An 18,529-nucleotide genomic window follows, 5' to 3' on the forward strand; every position below is an offset into this window, starting at 1 on the left:
ATGAACCACATGTGCCACAAAAACTTCTGTCAACGAAAATATTCTAGACCCCAACGTATAATTTCATCAGTGCAAAACATGCCCAGGAGCCTTTTAAAATACTGTATTTATAATTATTTCAAACCTTATTAGAATTTTTCAATGCCTTATAAATTATCCTCTAAGTTTTCCTTGTTTGAGGGGAACCATTATAATTTTTAAATCATTAATTATTAATTATTATATTATTATTATTTATATATTATTATTATTATTATTATTATTATTATTATTATTATTATTATTATTATTATTATTATTATTATTATTATTATTATTTTAACTCTTGAAAACTTCCAATCTGTTTTAATTCAACTTGTCGTTTTCTCTCTCTGTTGCATTTTCATTCAGAAAAGTAGATTGATCACAGAATCTTGTACTTGTCTTGATGAATATAAGAGAGATGTGTAGCTGTGTGGTCTTGTGGATCAGAAGGTTCTAGGTCCTAGCCCTGCTCTGAGCAGTGCATAATTGAGTCCTTGTAAAATGCTCTTTACTCACATTCTCTCACCATTCTCACGTGTAAAATGAGTACTTGGTGAACAGCATTGTCTGTGTTGGAATAAAATATAATGTCGCCTAATATGCGTCATGTCTCATCCTACAGGTTTAGTGTTGCTATTTGCTAGGGGCCCCTTGTAAAGTGCTTAGAGCACATTAAGTGGATATTGAGCTGTATAAATGCTCTTTTTAAAAAGAAAAAAAAAAAGATAAAGAGTTAAGAAAAATCACTGAAATTTTATTTGTAAAAATAGAGCTTTTGAATAGTGGAATGGCATATTTATGTGTTCAAATCTTTACAATTGGTGCCAATTTAACAGCTACAATGAAATGTTAAATAGTCATAAAAGGGACTAGGCTTCCTCGTTTTGACTTTTGTATGGTCAGTATTAGGCAAGGTTGAGAAAAGGAATCCAAGATAGTTGCTGATTATGAATTTATTAAAGGTGTGGATGATTGCAGCCAATGTGTCTTATTTCCCTGGTTCCAGTTATTTTCATTTTTATCAAACAAAGCTCTTCTTTACATCATATATATCATCATCATCACGCCTTTTCCCTCCTGGACGTGGCCACCCCAACTGCCATTCGGAACTATAATATATCTACTTTCAGTTTTGTAACAAGATTGTTAGAAATGAGAAAGAACCCCTGCCAGTGCCTAGAATGAGACTATTTGGGTTTGTAGACTCCTTTTAGTTGCTCAGTTGGGAGAGTTCTCACTTCAGACGCAAAGGGGACTCGTCAAGATTTTTTCTGATCTCCCTGTTTAGCCGGCAGTGATTAGGTAGCTGGGTCTGTTAGATCTGGTGGAAATTACTTTATGATAGAATAGAATCCTATCCAAAGGATAGCATGCAATTGCTGTTGTCAGTTTCAGCTCCATGAGCTTAATGGCTCTTAAGTAATACTTTCTTTATGGCGGATAGATTTTGATGTTTGTTAAATGAAATTCCCATGTTATGTTTGATGTCTGTAAATCTGTTAAATCTATTTTTGTATTTTTTTTATTGTACAGGCATTTCATCAAGATGTCAGAACAACAGGTAATTATGTTTGTTGTTGTACAAGATCAATTGTAAAAATCGGACAACGGATAAATATTCATGTTTTTGCAAGTTGATTTGTAATATAAGCTAGTAACACTTTCAGCTCATTTTGACGTTAATACAAGGATCTTGAGTTCTAATGTTCTACAATGTACTGATTGATAAGCCTTTTGGACAACGTTTTTATACCACCATGCTGTTCTGTACCATCGGATGGGAGAGCAAAATTTAGAGATCTTTTCTGGTTCAAATAATACTTGCTCCTGATTTTCTCAACATTCAAACTATTTTCCTCCAGATTCTGATTTTTAATTCAGATCTGCCTACTTTTACGAAAAATTCCTAGGTCTGTATAGGGTAAAGTCCCTTAAAAAATCAGTGCTCTTAATTTTTCCCTTTTTTTCTCCCCCCTCCAGAATCTCACGCATTTTCGTCACATCATAACCAATGTTCATGTCGGAAAATCGGAAGGGGGGGGGGGGGGGGGGGGGGGGAACTAAATTGTTTTGTTTTGTTTCAGTATAATCTCTTTGTTGGTTTTAATATTTCATGAATGGAGAGTGCTTCTGGTGGATAAATCAGCGCCATCATGTCTTATGTCATAATTTGACATCGGCTTTCAATTGCATGATTTCTGTGGACCCTTCCAGTTTTATGACATCAGCCTAGACAGGCTGGTGCCAAGTGTCAAAAGTGATACAAGCTGAATAAGTGTGTTGGATAAGATGATGGTCGACGGGATAGGGGAAAGGGATGGGGCCATTGGCCTTATGATGTTTTAGGGACTAAAGTTTAACGTACAATTATTTGATATTGGCATGTAATGGGCCTGATATACTTTTTATTTTTTACCTTGAATTATAAATTTACTCTTTCTTTTCTAGATTTTTAAAATATGATGAATGATCTCAAAGGTTTCTTTTTTTTCTGTAATTCATAGCCTTGATTTTAGAGACTCCATTTATATGAAGCCACAGTACATGGAGAAATTGTAAGTTTGAAAGGATTTCTGTCTTTTTTTTTTCTTTTTTTTTTCATTTCTTCTTCCCTTCCCCCCATTTTTCTTCTATTTCTTCTTCTTCATTATAATATTATTATTATTATTATTATTATTATTATTATTATTATTATTATTATATTATTATTATTTTTATTATTGTTGTATTTCTGTCAACAATATGGCTACTTCAGGTGCTACTGCATAGATTGTCTGATATATCTGAAGATGGTGGAAGTCATGTTTCCAATCTTTACCCTTGATCATTATTTAATTCTCCATCCCACAACACCAATGCCTTTTGTTTTGTCTTTGTTTACAGGATGTATTGATGTTGTAAAACAAAAATGTCACAATTTTGATTTGATAAAACAACATAATTATTAGTCTTAAGTGATATAATTTAAATCATCTTCATAAATTTAAATGGTCTGTGATGTGTTTGTCTTTGGTGCTAAGATAATATTTGATGAAAAACATTGCATTTTACAGTAAAATTATCACCCTTAAGAATTTTTTTTTTTCTTTCCGTTTTTGTTATTTATTTATTGTATTTTCTGCGATTATTTATCATGTCCATACATTTTTTCTTTGTCGACCAGAAAACATTCTAGATTGATGCATGATGAACAATGGAAGAGGCAAGTGCAAGAGGAAGAGATGAAGGCAAAGGCCTATGAGGAAAAGGTAAGGATTTTTTTCTTTTTTGTCCGTTTTGAATTGACAGAATAATCTTAAGTTTCAATATATGGCTCATGCTGTCTTTTGTTTGATCAAATATTTTTATCTATTAAGGTCTTCATGCATTTTAAGTCGATTTTGACTGTTGTTTGAATCATTTTTCTTTCCTTATATTTTACTTGTAGCTACTGCTACTTAATTGTCTTCGCTTCACCTAAAGAGTTGTAACAATTGATTGAAGATCATGGCTGATATTGTTTTGTAGGTGAAAACAGCTTGATACGATGTCTGGTTTGTAAAAATTGATAGTATGGCTTTATGTCATTGACAAACTAATATGTGATAGTTATTTTTTTTACTTTTATCTTTTTTTTTCTACAACAGAGGAGAGCTCAAAATCTGGAACTGGAGAAAAGGGTAAGTCTGCATTATACAAGTTTTATAACATATAAAGACATTAACATTTTTTTTTTCATTTATGTATTTGTCTTTAATTTTCAGTTTGGAATGAAATTTGAAAAAAACAAAACAAAAAAAAAAACCCAACTTGAGTCAGTAATTACATTGTGGTGTTCATTTTTTTTTTTTTTTGATGAGGTTTACAAATAATTTACTTTTAAAAAGATAGATCTATGTATTCTATAAAGCATACAACAGATTTTGATTTTTTTTTTTTCAGGGTTTAATAAAAAATTTTTTGTAAATAAATCTGATTTTTATTTTAGAGGAACAAGCGTAATTTCCCATTTTGGCCAAACTCTCAGACATTATTTCAACTATTCCACAGCTTAAATATCAGATGAGAATATTTGAGGAGGAGCCCGAAGTTTCAGAAGAAATTTTTATAGAAAAAGAGGAGGACGAGGAACAGGAAGTACTCCCAGGTGTGTATTTTTATCCTGGTTTTTAATTTGCCCATTGTTAGCTTTAAAAAAAACAAACTTTTAAAAAAAGACAATGGATCAAGTGTCCAAATTATCGCCTGCCTTATGTCAACATTTACCTACAAATCTGTCAATCAGCTTAGAAGTACTATTATTTCAAAATTGAATATTTGTTTTATCACAATATAGGGATCCAGATCATTCAGGTGGTAGAGCACTCGCTTCATACTTAAAGGGACCAAGATTGATCCCACTCGCAGTCGAGATTTTTTCTGACCCCTCTGTCAACCCCAGCAGGGAATGGGTAGCTGGGTCTATTAGATCTGGTGGAGTACTTTGTGATAGACTAACAACCTATCCAAAGGATTTCAAGCAATTGCTATTGTCCATTTCATGTTAAAGAAACTGGGATAAAACTTTGGCTCCATGGTCATATTAGCCCTGAAGGATAACTTGATCACGATATTATGATTATTTTTACTAAGTGAAGATTTGCAGTTTCCAACTCATGTTGATTATCCCCTTTTTTGAGTCTTAATTATTAATTGATTATTTATTTATTTATTTATTTTTTTCAACTTTGACTTTGGGAAAAAAAATCTTGATTTTTAAAAATACTGTCATCCTGTTTTTTCGACACCATGGGTTTGACAGCTCTGGGTATGTTACCTAATTTTTGCAAGCTATTTGTGAGGAAAGAGCCTGGTGCAGTGAAAGCAGCTCTTCAATGTCATTAATGTGTTATTATTATTATTATTATTATTATTATTAATCCGTCAGAATTGACAGAGAGTATGATGAAGGTTGTTCGTTCAGCCTTGGGTCCAGGACCTCCAGGAGAAATCTTGTCAGATGCCTTCAGACTTCAAATCACCAGGAAAGACATTGCCACTCTGGCAGGACTCAACTGGCTCAATGATGAGGTAGGAAGACCTGTCAGAAGCAGCTATTAAAAATGGATCTATATTTTATTTATTTTTGATCCTATTACAAAGCTACTCAGTTTATTTCAATGAAACTTGTTTTTTAATAAAGTTTGGTAACAGAGCACTTATATTCAACAATTAAAAGCATTGTTTATTACTGCTTGGGGCATATTTTAAAAACTAGTTATTGTGACTATAATTCTGATAGATATTTTGACATTATCCAATTATGCATGACCGCTATAATTTAAGAAACAAAAAAGCCTTCTACCCTTTCCCCCATTTTTTTTTTTTCTTAAATGACTTTTTAAAGATCTCCTAAACATGTTTTTTCCATTATTCGATATTTTTGTCCACTTTAAGGGATTCAAGAATTTTCTAAAATATCCAAATAGTTCTGTGTATGGTAACGATAATTGCTACGGATCAAACCATGGTCAATGTACTTCACAATGGTTATTTATTTCTCAGTGGCCCAAAGAAAACCCAAAATTTTAATTTATGTGACAAGTCACATTTGAGGTTCCCTTTCTTAAAAGCACTAGTTGCGATAGACATACATATGCTCATATGTTGCTCATATAACTATTACATATAACCATATAGATATTTCTATTTGTTATTTGTGAATTAAGTGATATTTTATATTAATGTAAGCATACTTGCCTATTATTACGTACCGTCAGTAATTGTTACAGCAACGTTAAATTAAAAAATAAATTTTTTTTTTGGAATTATTTACCGCATGTTACAATAAAAAATCTCAATGCCTCGTTGGCTGGCTACGCGTGATGTCATCGACTCGACACGGAAACTTGACCCTCATCAGGTAGTTTATTTTACATATATAAAAGAGTGTATCTATCATTATTTTTGTTTGCTTTAGTATTACTGAAATTTGACCATTAATTACTGATGAATTTTGTATTTCTTACTGAATTTGAAATTTTCAAGTTGGCAGGTATGTGTAAAGAAAAAAGTTGCCAATTTTGTATTTCTTACTGAATTTGAAATTTTCAAGTTGGCAGGTATGTGTAAAGAAAAAAGTTGCCAATTTTGTATTTCCGGGCTTTTTGACTTGTCACTTTGATAAAATAAAATCATTTTGTTTTACTTTTTTTTTTTTGTCCCAGATTATTAACTTCTATATGAATATGTTGATGGCGAGAGGAGAACAGGACAGCATGCCAAAAGTCTACGCCTTCAACACATTTTTTTACCCAAAAATTATGCAGGGCGGTCACAGTACCGTCAAGAGGTGGACCAAAAAGGTGGATATTTTTGCCATGCACTACATTGTCATCCCAGTTCATTTAGGCATGCATTGGTGCCTTTGTGTAAGTACAACAGCATTGTGGCTATCTTTATAAATAACAAAAAATGAAAAAAATAAAAAATACTCTTTATTCATCCTATAGAGCAGTATAATTAGGTGCCCCAAACGTAAACAAAGGTCTAGAAGCACATGGCAAACCACATGCTCCTGTCTTGACAGCTCAAGTTCCAATGTAAATTATAGAAAAAAATAACGTTTAAAATTTGGCTGTTAGGTGGCAAAAGAAACACATATTCATAAATACTCGATCATGCATCAAATAATGTCTAGATATGGATATTTTATGGAACAAAAGGTAAAATTTATCAAAAGTTACAGTCTATCTATTTTTAGACCAGAGCAAATTATTGCGCTGGTCTGAACAAAACGAGAATTATTCGGAGCCTGATTTTCAGAATAATTTAGTCTTATATTATTATTTCTGCAACTGTTAGATTTTATGTAAACATATTTTCAATACTGAAAGTGTATTGCCTACAACTCTAACTACAAAATTGGGAGACCTATATTGTGCGTAAATTTTTCCGGCCCCTAACGAAAATCACTAGCAACTTGTTCTTGTTTACGTTTGGGGCACCTAATTATACTGCTCTATATTTGTATGAATTTGAAGTTTAAATGGTGATAAAATAACAAACCGAATGAGACATTTTAGGGGAAATAATCCTCAATATCTCAAAATGGAAAAAGAACGGAGTTGGGGAGTTTTGGAAAACCGCTCTTCATTAATTGGACTCAGCAGTGGGGAAATTTGTCTCTGGGGTCTAAATAAAATTTAAAATAAAATTGAGCTTTTATATAGCGCAATATCCACTTAACATGCTCAAACGCTTTACAAGGGGTCCCTGGTCAACAGCAACATTTAACATGTAGGACGAGACATGACGCCTGTTAGGCGATATTACAATTTTTCTGACAAAGACAACGCTGTTAACGGCCAGGTACTCATTTTACACCTGAGTACGGTGAGAGAATGTGAGTAAAGAGTCTTTTCCAAGGACTCAACTATGCGTCGAGAGAGGCTCGAACCCAGGACCTTCCGATCCGAAAGCGAGTGTCATACCACTAGACCACATAGCCGCACAAAGGAAGACTGGAATATCCCAGGCATCAGCCGCAGTGCAGCGCTGCAAATTGAGCTAGGGCGAGGTGACTTGCTCAAGGCCACACAGCGGCAGGTGATCTAGCTCGGTACCTTTCGGGTATGAAGCAAAGACCGTACCGCTGAGCCACGCGTCACCGATAATCTGTTGTCCATGAAGTCACGGAATTCAATAAGTTTGAAGAAAAAAAAACAACCCCAGGACCTTATGTGCAAGTAAAGGGGATAACCTACCCTAACCTACATATTTTCCAATCATTGGGCAAACCAAAGCCAATGGAAGTAAGTACAGTGGAGTCTGCATAATGTCAACTTCTGCTTAAAGTTAATAATACCTCCTGTTGATTCCAGATTTTCTGTGTTCCATTGATATGGATAAAGTCAATCTTTCTGGTCTGGCGTTGTTGACTTTAAAAGATTTCCACTACATTAGTTGAACTTAGTGGAGCTTTTTTTTTATATAAGCACAATATCCACTAAACATGCTCAAAGCGCTTTACAGGGGGTCCCTGACCAACAGCAACACTTAACATGTAGGACGTGACATGACGCCTGTTAGGCGATATTGCATTTTTTTTCGACAGACACAACACTGTTATAAGCCAGGTATTCATTTTACACCTGAGTACAGTGAGAAAATGTGACTAAAGAGCCTTTTCCAAGGACTCAACTATGCGCTGGGCGAGGCTCGACCCCAGGACTTTCTGATCCAAAAGCGAGTGTCATACCACAAGACCACATAGCTTCATTAAGGGGACTTGTGGCGGCAATTTTTTAAATTAAATTTTGGCACCATATATCAAATTGAGTTATTTACATTGTTAAATACTTCAAGCATTAAACATTTAATTAAAATTTTTTTGAAAATTGAAAGAATGGTAAAAATTGCCGAATTTCACGACAAATCCAAAGGTGGGTTTATCTCAAGCCCATCAAAAAAAAATCTTCCAATCTCTAAGTTCATCCCTCAGTGACATCAGTTCCATGAAATCATCACTTCTATGTCATACACACATCATTGGAAGGCTTAGATTAAATTCTAAATGACGTCATCAATATATATGTTAACCCAGTATTGGAAAATTTCCACTTGTGATAGTTACCAGGATTAAACTTTCTATTTCAGCTTTATCTGCCTTTTTCCCAAATTGTTACACTTTGAACATAAAAGTTAACTCAGAGCCTTGAAATGTAAAGAGATCGTAGACAAGGCAATTATCTAAACAAAAGACTCAAAGCTTTTTCTGATATTTTGGAAACATTATTTCATTTTGAATTTTTGTTGTTGTTAAATTTGTCAATTTTTATACTGTTTTCATCTTTCTGGAGTTGGACATGAATAAAATAAAACGAAAACCAGCATCTCAAAAAGCTTGTATAATATTTTAGATAATATTACAATTTATAACCACACTTATTTTTGATGCTATATGACCATTAGTTTTTTAGCCTTTGTCTTAAAAAAAAATGTTAATACTCCAAGATGGCTACAAACAATTTCAATTTCCCTGGCAGTGCTTGAATATTTTTTTCATGTCCTTTGCATTTTTTATCTTCTTGAATCACTGTCTACTAAGTGAATTGTGTTTATCTTTGCTGCGGTATGTCCCCTTAAGGTAAAATCACTCTCAACCTATAACTATCTTCTTCTTCTAGGTTCCATGCCTGGTCCAGGCTTCGGATACTGCATGAATTATCTCTCTCCATTCCTCCCTGTCTCTTGCTTTTTCAAACAGCTCTTGGATTGTTAGGTTGGTGAAGCCCTTCAGTTGGTCTATGAGTGTTTTTCTTTGTCTCCCCCGGGCGTGTTTACCAGGTATTTTTCCACAACTTGCCAGGTATTCATTCTTATCTTTCCTTACTATGTGTCCGAAAAAGGATAGTTGTCGATCCACTATTAAGGGCATTAGTTTCCTTTGTTGGTATGTTTGTTTTAGCACTTCTTCGTTCGTTTTGTGTGCGGTATACGATATTCTCTGCATCCTTCTCAAGCACCACATTTCAAAAGCTTCAATGTTCTTTTGTGTTTCTGCATTTGTAGTCCAGCTTTCGCATCCGTATAACAAGATTGGTCACACGTAGCACTTCAAGACTCGGAATCTAATCCCGAACGACATCTGTTTGTTTTTCAAAATGTTTCCCAGGTCCATGAAGGCCTGTTTGGCTTGAGTTATTCTTGCTCGTATGTCTCGGTTACATCTTCCATCTGTTGTCACTATTGAACCTAGGTATTTAAAACTTTCTACGTTGGTAAGTTGCTCGCCGTGAATCGTTATATTGCAGGTGTTGTTGTTTTCGGGGTTTTTCTGTATTACCATGCATTCTGTTTTGGTGATATTCACTTCCATTCCCTTGGCTTCACTATCTACTACCACTTTGTCAACAATCTTTTGAAGTTGGATTTCTGATGTTGCAATGAGTACCGTATCGTCTGCGTATCTTATATTATTTATGTTGTGACCTCCTACTTTTAGTCCCTCCATATTATTTATGCCCCTCATGATTGTTTCTTGGTATAGATTAAACAGATCTGGTGAGGCAACACACCCTTGACGGACTCCTTTCTTAATAGGAATGGAATTTCCTGTAGAGTTTCCGATTTTGATAGATGCCTGCTGGGTGTAGTATAATGTTTGCATGAGTCTGAGGTCTTTCTCATCAGCGCCAATGGAGTGCAGTTGTTTTAGTATTTCTTCGTGGCGTACTCTATCAAAAGCTTTTTTGTAGTCGACAAAACAGGTATAGTGGGGTCTGAACCTGTATAGCTCTTTCACTTAAAACACGGAGGAGGTATATTGCGTTCCTTGTCCCTCTGTCAGGTTGGAATCCATATTGTTCTTCTGCGATTTCGGGGTTAATCTTATTCCTTAGCCTGTTGATAATTATACGCAACAGTATTTTGTTGATGTGACTTATTAAACTTATAGTTCTAAAATTTTCGCATCTGACTGCACCTGCTTTCTTTGGTATTGCTATGAAAATAGAGTTACAGAGATCTTCTGGAATTTTCCCAGTATTGTATATATTGTTGAATAATATGTGAAGTTCATCAATTGCTAGATCTCCTAGGCTTTTTAATACCTCTACAGATATTTCATCAGGGCCTGTTGCTTTACCATCCTTCATTCGTTCCATGGCATGTTCAATTTCACTTTTGGTGATATAACTATACCGTCATTCAATTAAAAGTAAGATTGTAATCTCTTTTTTACTGGGGATCAGATAGGGTCTGTCAATGTCTTCATGTGAAAGTTCAGTAAACCCCCCCCCTCCCTCTCTGAATCAGCAACCATGTATAACAGGTGGAAAAGTAAGAATAAAATATGAAAAGTTTTTTCAAAAACAAATTATTTCATATATCCTTGATATTCAAATGTGTCCCATTATCTCAAATGGTATAATGTTGGCGTTATTGTGATGTGTTGATGTTGGAAATTGAATTTGATAGTATTTTGTGCGGCTATGTGGTCTTGTAGTATGACACCCGCTTTCAGATCGGAAGGTCCTGGGTTCGAGCCTCGCTTGGCGCATAGTTGAGTCCTTGGAAAAGGGTCTTTACTCACATTCTCTCACTATACTCAGGTGTAAAATGAGTACCTGGCCTTCAACAGCGTTGTCTGTTGGGAAAAATTGTAATATCGCCTAACAGGTGTTATGTCTCATTCTACATGTTACATGTTGTTGGCCAGGGACCCCTTATAAAGCGCTTTGAGCACGTTAGTGGATATTGCTCTCTATAAAAGCTCAATTTTTAAAATTTTTAAAAATTTGTTGTCAAAGATATTAACAAAAAATGAATATAAAAGCTTTAAAAAGAATAATGATAACAAATAGAACATTTTGGGCTCGAAACCCGTCTACAGCCAACAAAAAACTCCAATAAAAACAAATACAATACTTAAAAATCCAGATGGGGGTGTGTGTTGGGGGGGGGGGGGGTGCTCAAAAATTCTAAAAACAAAAAAATATGGGAGAACCAGTCTATTTGTAACAGTAGAGTAATTTTATTTTTCCAGTCACTTTATCATCACTTCTTGGCATCAAATTCACCCCAACATTATACCGTTTTGTGGCAATGGGTCACCAATATGAGATTTAATTTTCTTTCCATTCAGGTTGCAGATATGAAGAATAAGAGGATAACTTATTATGATTCCATGTCCGGGAAGAACAAGGACTGCCTAACAGCTGTGCTGTGAGTAGATCATTCAATTGGTTTTTAAAAAAATATCAAATAACACCTGTTAATGCACAATCCACCTTGAGTTTATGCTATCAGACAGTGTGATTATTTTTTTCTTAAAGTTAATAATAATAATAATAATAATAATAATAATAATAATAATAATAATAATAATAATATATGATAATATGATAATAATAATAATAATAATTAATAATAATAATAATAATAATAATAATAATAATAATAATAATAATAATAATAATAATAATAATTATAAGTTTATAATTATAAATTTGGTTCTACATGAGCTCATTGCATCTCCATACCCTTTTAAAAAATATAATTAAGTCAATTTTTAAACAAGTTTTTCCATTCAAATTATTTGTACAGGAAGTATATAAATGATGAAAGTGTGGCAAAGAAGCAACAGCCTATCAACATGTCAGAATGGGATCTCGTCTTAGCAGAAGTGAGTGTATATGGTTATCTTGACTCATTACAGATTTTAACCCTTTGGAAACAGGAGTCAGATTTGCCACTTATATAGATTTAATTGGTTTATTATAAACATTTTTTTTTTGGGACCAAATATGGGCCAAATTCAAATTTTTTCCTCCAGATTCAGAACTCTTAACCAACATTTTGGAGAAAAAGTTGACAGAATAAAGAATAACGTATGTTTGCTCAGAAATGGATTTTGATGATCAAATTTCACTACACTTCATCCCTCCTAAAAAAAGCATTTCAAAGTGATAATTCATATGATAGTAACAGTAATAGTTATATATTTTTGTGGTTTTTACCAAGAAAGCAGTAACAGTTTTACTTTATTGAAGCAGCTTTCTTTGAAGAAAAAAAATGGCTAAGAGTGCAATTACGAGGTCTATTACATAAATAAATTTCCCTTTCCTTTAAGTCCAGAACCATGGGTGGGGGTTCCTGGCCTCCCATAGTGGGCAGGGAGGCACTTACTGTGTCTTCTATCACCCTATATCTCATTTTCCAAATTGCTTTCTGTCTTTGTCTTGGGATAAGATTACTTAGTTTTGTCCTGACCCTGGCTGGAAGGGAAACAGTTGAATGTATAGTTATAGTTTTGGGAGATGAAATTTTCTTCCTTGTAAATCATCTCTCTGTTATGTATTGTTCTTTTTAACATATGATTTGTAAACATTTGAGTGTATTCCTCTTAGTGGGATCTTGTTGGTAGACACACTGATCTAGAATCTCCAGTCAAAACTTTGAAAATCCAAAGAAGAAAATATTGTCCACTTTTTTATACTGCCACGCACCCCCCCATCATCACCTATGGCTCAGAAAAATATTAGGAGCAGCGGGATTTGCGAGCTACCGACTGACTGTCTTCATCATCATCATCATCATCATCATCATCATCATCATCATCATCATCATCATCATCATCATCATCATCATCATCATCATCAACATCATCATCATCATCATCATCATCAAATGCCATTCCAATCTCTTTTCATGGTCTTTCCTAGGATAACCCACAGCAGCTGAATGGCAGTGACTGCGGAATGTTTGCCTGCAAGTATGCTGAATATATTACAAGAGGAAAACATTTATCATTTACCCAGGTAAGGCCTCCGACTGCTATATTTTGTTAGCAGCAATGCATTCTGAATAGTAAAAATTGTTTCCACTAGACGATATTTTCACAAGAGCCCTTTATTTAAATATGTTTCTATTTTATTCTATTTGTTTGATTACCTAATTTATTTATTTATATATTTATTATTATTATTATTATTATTATTATTATTATTATTATTATTATTATTATTATTATTATTATTATTATTATTATTATTATTATTATTATTATCATAATTATTATTTTTATCATCATGATTATTATTTTTATCATCATCATGATTATTATTTTTATTGTTGTTGTAGTAGAAGTAGTAGTAGTTGTAGTTGTTACTACTGTTATTATTATTATTATTGTCGTTGGGACTGCGGTAAAATGTTGAAATAAGCGTGATGTCAATATATCAGTCATTCCAAAAAAGTTAGAAGAAAGCAAATGAGGAGATGTGAGATAATAATAAGGGAAGTCAATCTTGATGATTTAGTGGCCTTTAACTGTAAGAGCCTATTTTGAGATTTATGACAGTTCACTTTATTTGACTTTAATAAATCTGTTATTGTGGTCCTGTCTCTGAAGGCCAGGAATAATGAGAAATTGTTGTTTGTTGTTTTGTTGTTTTTTTTTTTTTCACTTCTTTTGATATTAAAATTTTTAAAAAATTAATTTCTTTTTAGGTGGGGGGCGGGGGTCTTTCTAAAATTACTGTCTTGGTACCAGACAGCTTGCAAAGACAGATAGACAGTCTCGCACGTAGTGGCTGATGTGGGGAGCATTTCTCATTAGCCTATTTGTTGAGAGCCAAGTTATATTGATATTGGGAATTTCCATTACTGATATCAGTACCGAGAAATTCTGGCACGATAAAGGACTAGACTCTACCCACTGACATCACGGCTGATCAATGATGATTCATGGAATTTTATCGGACAATAATCTTGCATTTTCTTTGACTGTTATATAACAATTGCAGTGGGATATATCTGCATTTTCATTGGCTGTTGTGTTTTACTTCATTGCAGGATATCTTGACTGTATATAAATTGTATTCTTTCTTTTTTTTTTAAAAGATAAATTATTGCCGGTATCAATGGTACACAATGTCGCTAATGTTATATAGCGAAAAAAAAAAGGGGGACTTTGATGTCACATCGACATATAAACATAATGTTGATATAACTGTTGTCGATATATCTGCTTAGCACTATATTTATTTATTGTTTTTAAAAATAGTTTTTTTAAATTTCACATTAATATGTTTGTTAATTTGTCTCCCCTAGGAGGACATGCCATACTTCAGACATAGAATGATCTATGAAATCATCACCAAGAAGCTGTTACAATAGCAGGACATCTCCCCCTCCCCCTTGTCTTGGTGGGAGATCAGTTGTATATATATCTATGCTATATTGTGTCATTTGATGATTTTTGTTTTGCTACGTATTCCCTTTCGCAGACCTGCCACTCCTACAGATTTAATTGGTATATATACGGATTATTTTTTCTTTTTTTTATGGAGCCAAAATTGGCTAGATTTGGATTTTTGTAACTGTGATTTTTGAAAGTCTTGATATGTGTCCTAATTTACTTACTGTGTCTTCTTTCCCCCTATATCTGTTTTCCAACTTGCTTTCTGTCTTTGTCTTGGAATGAGAGTACTTGGTTTCGTCCTGGCCCTGGCCAGATACCCTGGCTGGGAGAGAAACAGTTTTGGGATATGATGTTTTTTCCCTTGTAAATCATCTCTCAGTTATGCACTGTATTATGTTTTGTATACATATTATATATGATTTGTAAACATTTGAGTGTATTCCTCTTAGTGGGGATCTGTGCTTGTGTCTGGATGAGAATTTAGGTGATCTCAAACTAAGTACACTGATAGTGTGCTCTTGGAATCTACATCTGTTCCCTATTTCAACCAATTCCCTTTTGTCTGCTTTATTCTTGGATGCTTTAATTTTAATTCTAGAACTTTTTACTATCCCATTTTCATCCTTTTTACTGGCGCTGATATGACCTTAATGTGTCGCAATCACGTAAAATCTTTAAAAACAAAAATAAAAGCACAATTTGTGATGCCCTCTATGGAAATGGTCCACATGTCATGGGAAGAACTTCTGAGTTATTATGGCTAATTAAAGGTGTTTTGGGACTGTCGGTAGTTTTGTTTATTTCTGCATACTTTCACAACATTTGAAAGTAAATTTTACGCTTAAAACATATGTTATTGTTTTTTATTTTTTTTCCAAAGGCACTTTGGACATTGAAAGGACATTTAGTAAACTTTGAATCTGTCTTTCAAAATCTCTTTTCTACAGATAGAGTACTTCAAATGGTCATGACTCAGCTAATATTTAAACATTTTAGTGATGGAATAAACTGTCTAGTCTTATACTTTGATACAGTATACCAATGACTTAAAATCCAACCTATGGTCCATTTCCCCAAGAGCGTCTCATATATGTCAGTCTAGAATCATTTCAGACGGACAATGGATACCAATTTTTTTCTCTCTTGAAATTCTCCAAAATATACTGATTTTTTGTTTGTTGTCTGTGGTAGGTTTGCCCTTGTTGACACATCATCTTTGTTCATAAATCATGAATGACATCATCATGATGTCAGTTTTTGGAGAAGTTGAGTAAGGATATTTCAATATTCACTTTGTGAAGAGAGGTGTATTTGTTTTGTGACTATTTATAAAAAAAACAAAACAAAAAAACATTCTTATTTATTTATTAATTATATGTGATCAGAACGGTATATGTCGGGCTGGACCATTTGCTTAAAATTGGATATGCTTTGTTTTGAAATCAATGACTCCATTGAAAAGATCTGTATAGTTTTGTCTCGTAAACTAAAATAAAATATTTAGATCTCAATTTTCTTTCAAGAAATTCATTCTGACATAATACCAGATTAGCACAAAGGGTCACATATAGTCCAGTTGTGTGTCAGTGTGTGTGTCAGTGTGTGTGTGTGGACGCTTACAGGAAATAATCTGGTGAATAGACAGAGGGCTGTGACAAACTATTAGATGCTAGTGTATTGAACAAACATAAATATATTACATTAGAAAAGAAATTAATAATTATCTACACATTCCACCAAGGCTTCATTAGATACCATTGCCCAGGCACTCCATGAATGAATATAGATAATCCATCAAACAAGATGTCTGATGTCAACAGACATCACCCATGTTGTCTAAAGTGAAAAGAACAACTTAAAAAAATAAATTACTCAACAGGGAGCATTTTGGGCTAAAACTAACCCCTCTTCACCCAACAACATCTAAAAGAAAACAAATAAAAAGGGAAAAAAAAAAAAAGATTTCAGCGGTATTACTGTACATAAAATCCCCGATAGATTTGTCAGGGTAAATGATGGTGGAAGAATGGTGGGGTGTAGGTAGACAAAAGTAATTGGATGCAATTTTTTTGAGATAAAAGATTAAATTAATAGCATTCTCTTTGTAGCTCTCTTTCACTCCAAGTCTTGTTTGATAGAACTGCTGGTGATATTTTGTACCGACCATGCATAAATATTCAGAGGAGGAAAACGAACATGCAGTTTTTCTTATCTTTCATCAATATTCATAGCAGGACAATAAATAAAACAAGTTAATTTTTGTGCCATCGTTCACAACTTGTCACAGGAATGTCAATTTATTTCTGACCTGTTTCCTCAATACTGTAATATGTCAGAGCCGCCAAGTCCCGTATGGTATTATGTCAGATAGAGCCGCCAAGTCCTGTATGGTATTATGTCAGATAGAGCCGCCAAGTACTGTATGGTATTATGTCAGATAGAGCCGCCAAGTCCTGTATGGTATTATGTCAGATAGAGCCGCCAAGTCCTGTATGGTATTATGTCAGATAGAGCCGCCAAGTCCTGTATCGTATTATGTCAGATAGAGCCGCCAAGTCCTGTATGGTATTATGTCAGATAGAGCCGCCAAGTCCTGTATGGTATTATGCCAGATAGAGCCGCCAAGTCCTGTATCGTATTATGTCAGATAGAGCCGCCAAGTCCTGTATGGTATTATGTCAGATAGAGCCGCCAAGTCCTGTATGGTATTATGTCAGATAGAGCCGCCAAATCCTGTTTGGTATTATGTCAGATACAGCCGCCAAGTCCTGTATGATATTATGTCAGATAGAGCCACCAAGTCTTGTATGGTATTATGACGGATACAGCTGCCAAGTCCTGTATGATATTATATGTCCGATAGAGCTGCAAAGTGGTTGGCATTATGTCGGATAGAGCTGCAAATTCCCAGGGCATGCGGATGCGCTTACCGGATCGGATGAAACATGCAACTTGGTTCACAGATCCTGGTATTCCGTAGTCAATGTTCTTTATCTATTTTACACTTCTGTGGAAACAGAAACTCAACTTGTAGCCTACTTACTCATTGTTAATCAAATAATATGATGAAAATTGGCTTCATAAGGGCTTGATTTAATGTTCAGTTTTCTAGCTGATGACCGCCTGGTATTGGGTAGCTGATTGCCAGACATTTTTAGTAAATAAGATCTTAATTTATTTATATTTAAAACAACTTCGCTATAATAATCCTTTGGTGGAAAATAAAAATCATTGATTTACAATGATAAAAAATTATGTACAACATTTTGGTTTTCTTGACAGAATATCGTATGCCAATCTGACGACATACTTAGAGGTGAAAAGATTGACCTCCCAGTGTGCGATTACTACTCTGTTTGAATGTTACAGACCAATTGTTTGTTGCTGGGTGGGTTCCTGACCTCCCATAGTGGCAGGGAGGTCCTTGTTGTGTCTACTAGCCCCATGTGTCTGTTTTCCAATTGCTTTCTGTCTTTGTCTTGGAATGAGAACACTTGGTTTTGTCCTGGTCCTGGTCGGATACCCTGGCTGAGAGGGAAACAGTCAAATGTATAGTTATAGTTTTGGGAGATGATAATTTTATCCTTGTAAATCATCTCTCTGTTATGCAGTTATTTAAAAAAAATTTTAACATATGATTTGTAAACATTTGAGTGTGTTACTGTTACTCTTAGTGGGTGTCTAGGTGAGAATTTTAGGTGATCTCAAACCAAGTACATTGATAGTGTACTCTTGGAATCTACATCTGTTCCCTATTTGAACCAATTCCCCTTTGTCTTACTGTTTCTTGGGTGCTTTAATTGTAATTCTCGAACTATTTACTATTCCATTTTCTTCCTT

General features: G+C 34.1%; 1 protein-coding gene across 1 annotated transcript in view; it reads left to right on the forward strand.

Annotated features, from left to right (window-relative positions):
• Window positions 1-16,649, forward strand: part of LOC144966257 (uncharacterized) — a 34,196-nt gene extending 17,547 nt beyond the window's left edge. The window contains exons 9-19 of the mRNA XM_078902458.1: window positions 1,558-1,585; window positions 2,529-2,579; window positions 3,188-3,272; window positions 3,651-3,683; window positions 4,054-4,150; window positions 4,931-5,073; window positions 6,210-6,413; window positions 11,630-11,709; window positions 12,091-12,169; window positions 13,209-13,304; window positions 14,599-16,649. Coding sequence (XP_078758584.1) covers window positions 1,558-1,585; window positions 2,529-2,579; window positions 3,188-3,272; window positions 3,651-3,683; window positions 4,054-4,150; window positions 4,931-5,073; window positions 6,210-6,413; window positions 11,630-11,709; window positions 12,091-12,169; window positions 13,209-13,304; window positions 14,599-14,664 — 962 coding nt within the window. The 3' untranslated portion in view covers window positions 14,665-16,649. The remainder of the gene's footprint in view (window positions 1-1,557; window positions 1,586-2,528; window positions 2,580-3,187; window positions 3,273-3,650; window positions 3,684-4,053; window positions 4,151-4,930; window positions 5,074-6,209; window positions 6,414-11,629; window positions 11,710-12,090; window positions 12,170-13,208; window positions 13,305-14,598) is intronic.
• Window positions 16,650-18,529: the final 1,880 nt, after the last annotated feature.

This window comes from Berghia stephanieae, chromosome 2, assembly GCF_034508935.2.
Source record: "Berghia stephanieae isolate SIO BIC M18660-M18661 chromosome 2, UCSD_Bste_1.3, whole genome shotgun sequence".
Taxonomy (NCBI): Eukaryota; Metazoa; Mollusca; class Gastropoda; order Nudibranchia; family Aeolidiidae; genus Berghia; species Berghia stephanieae.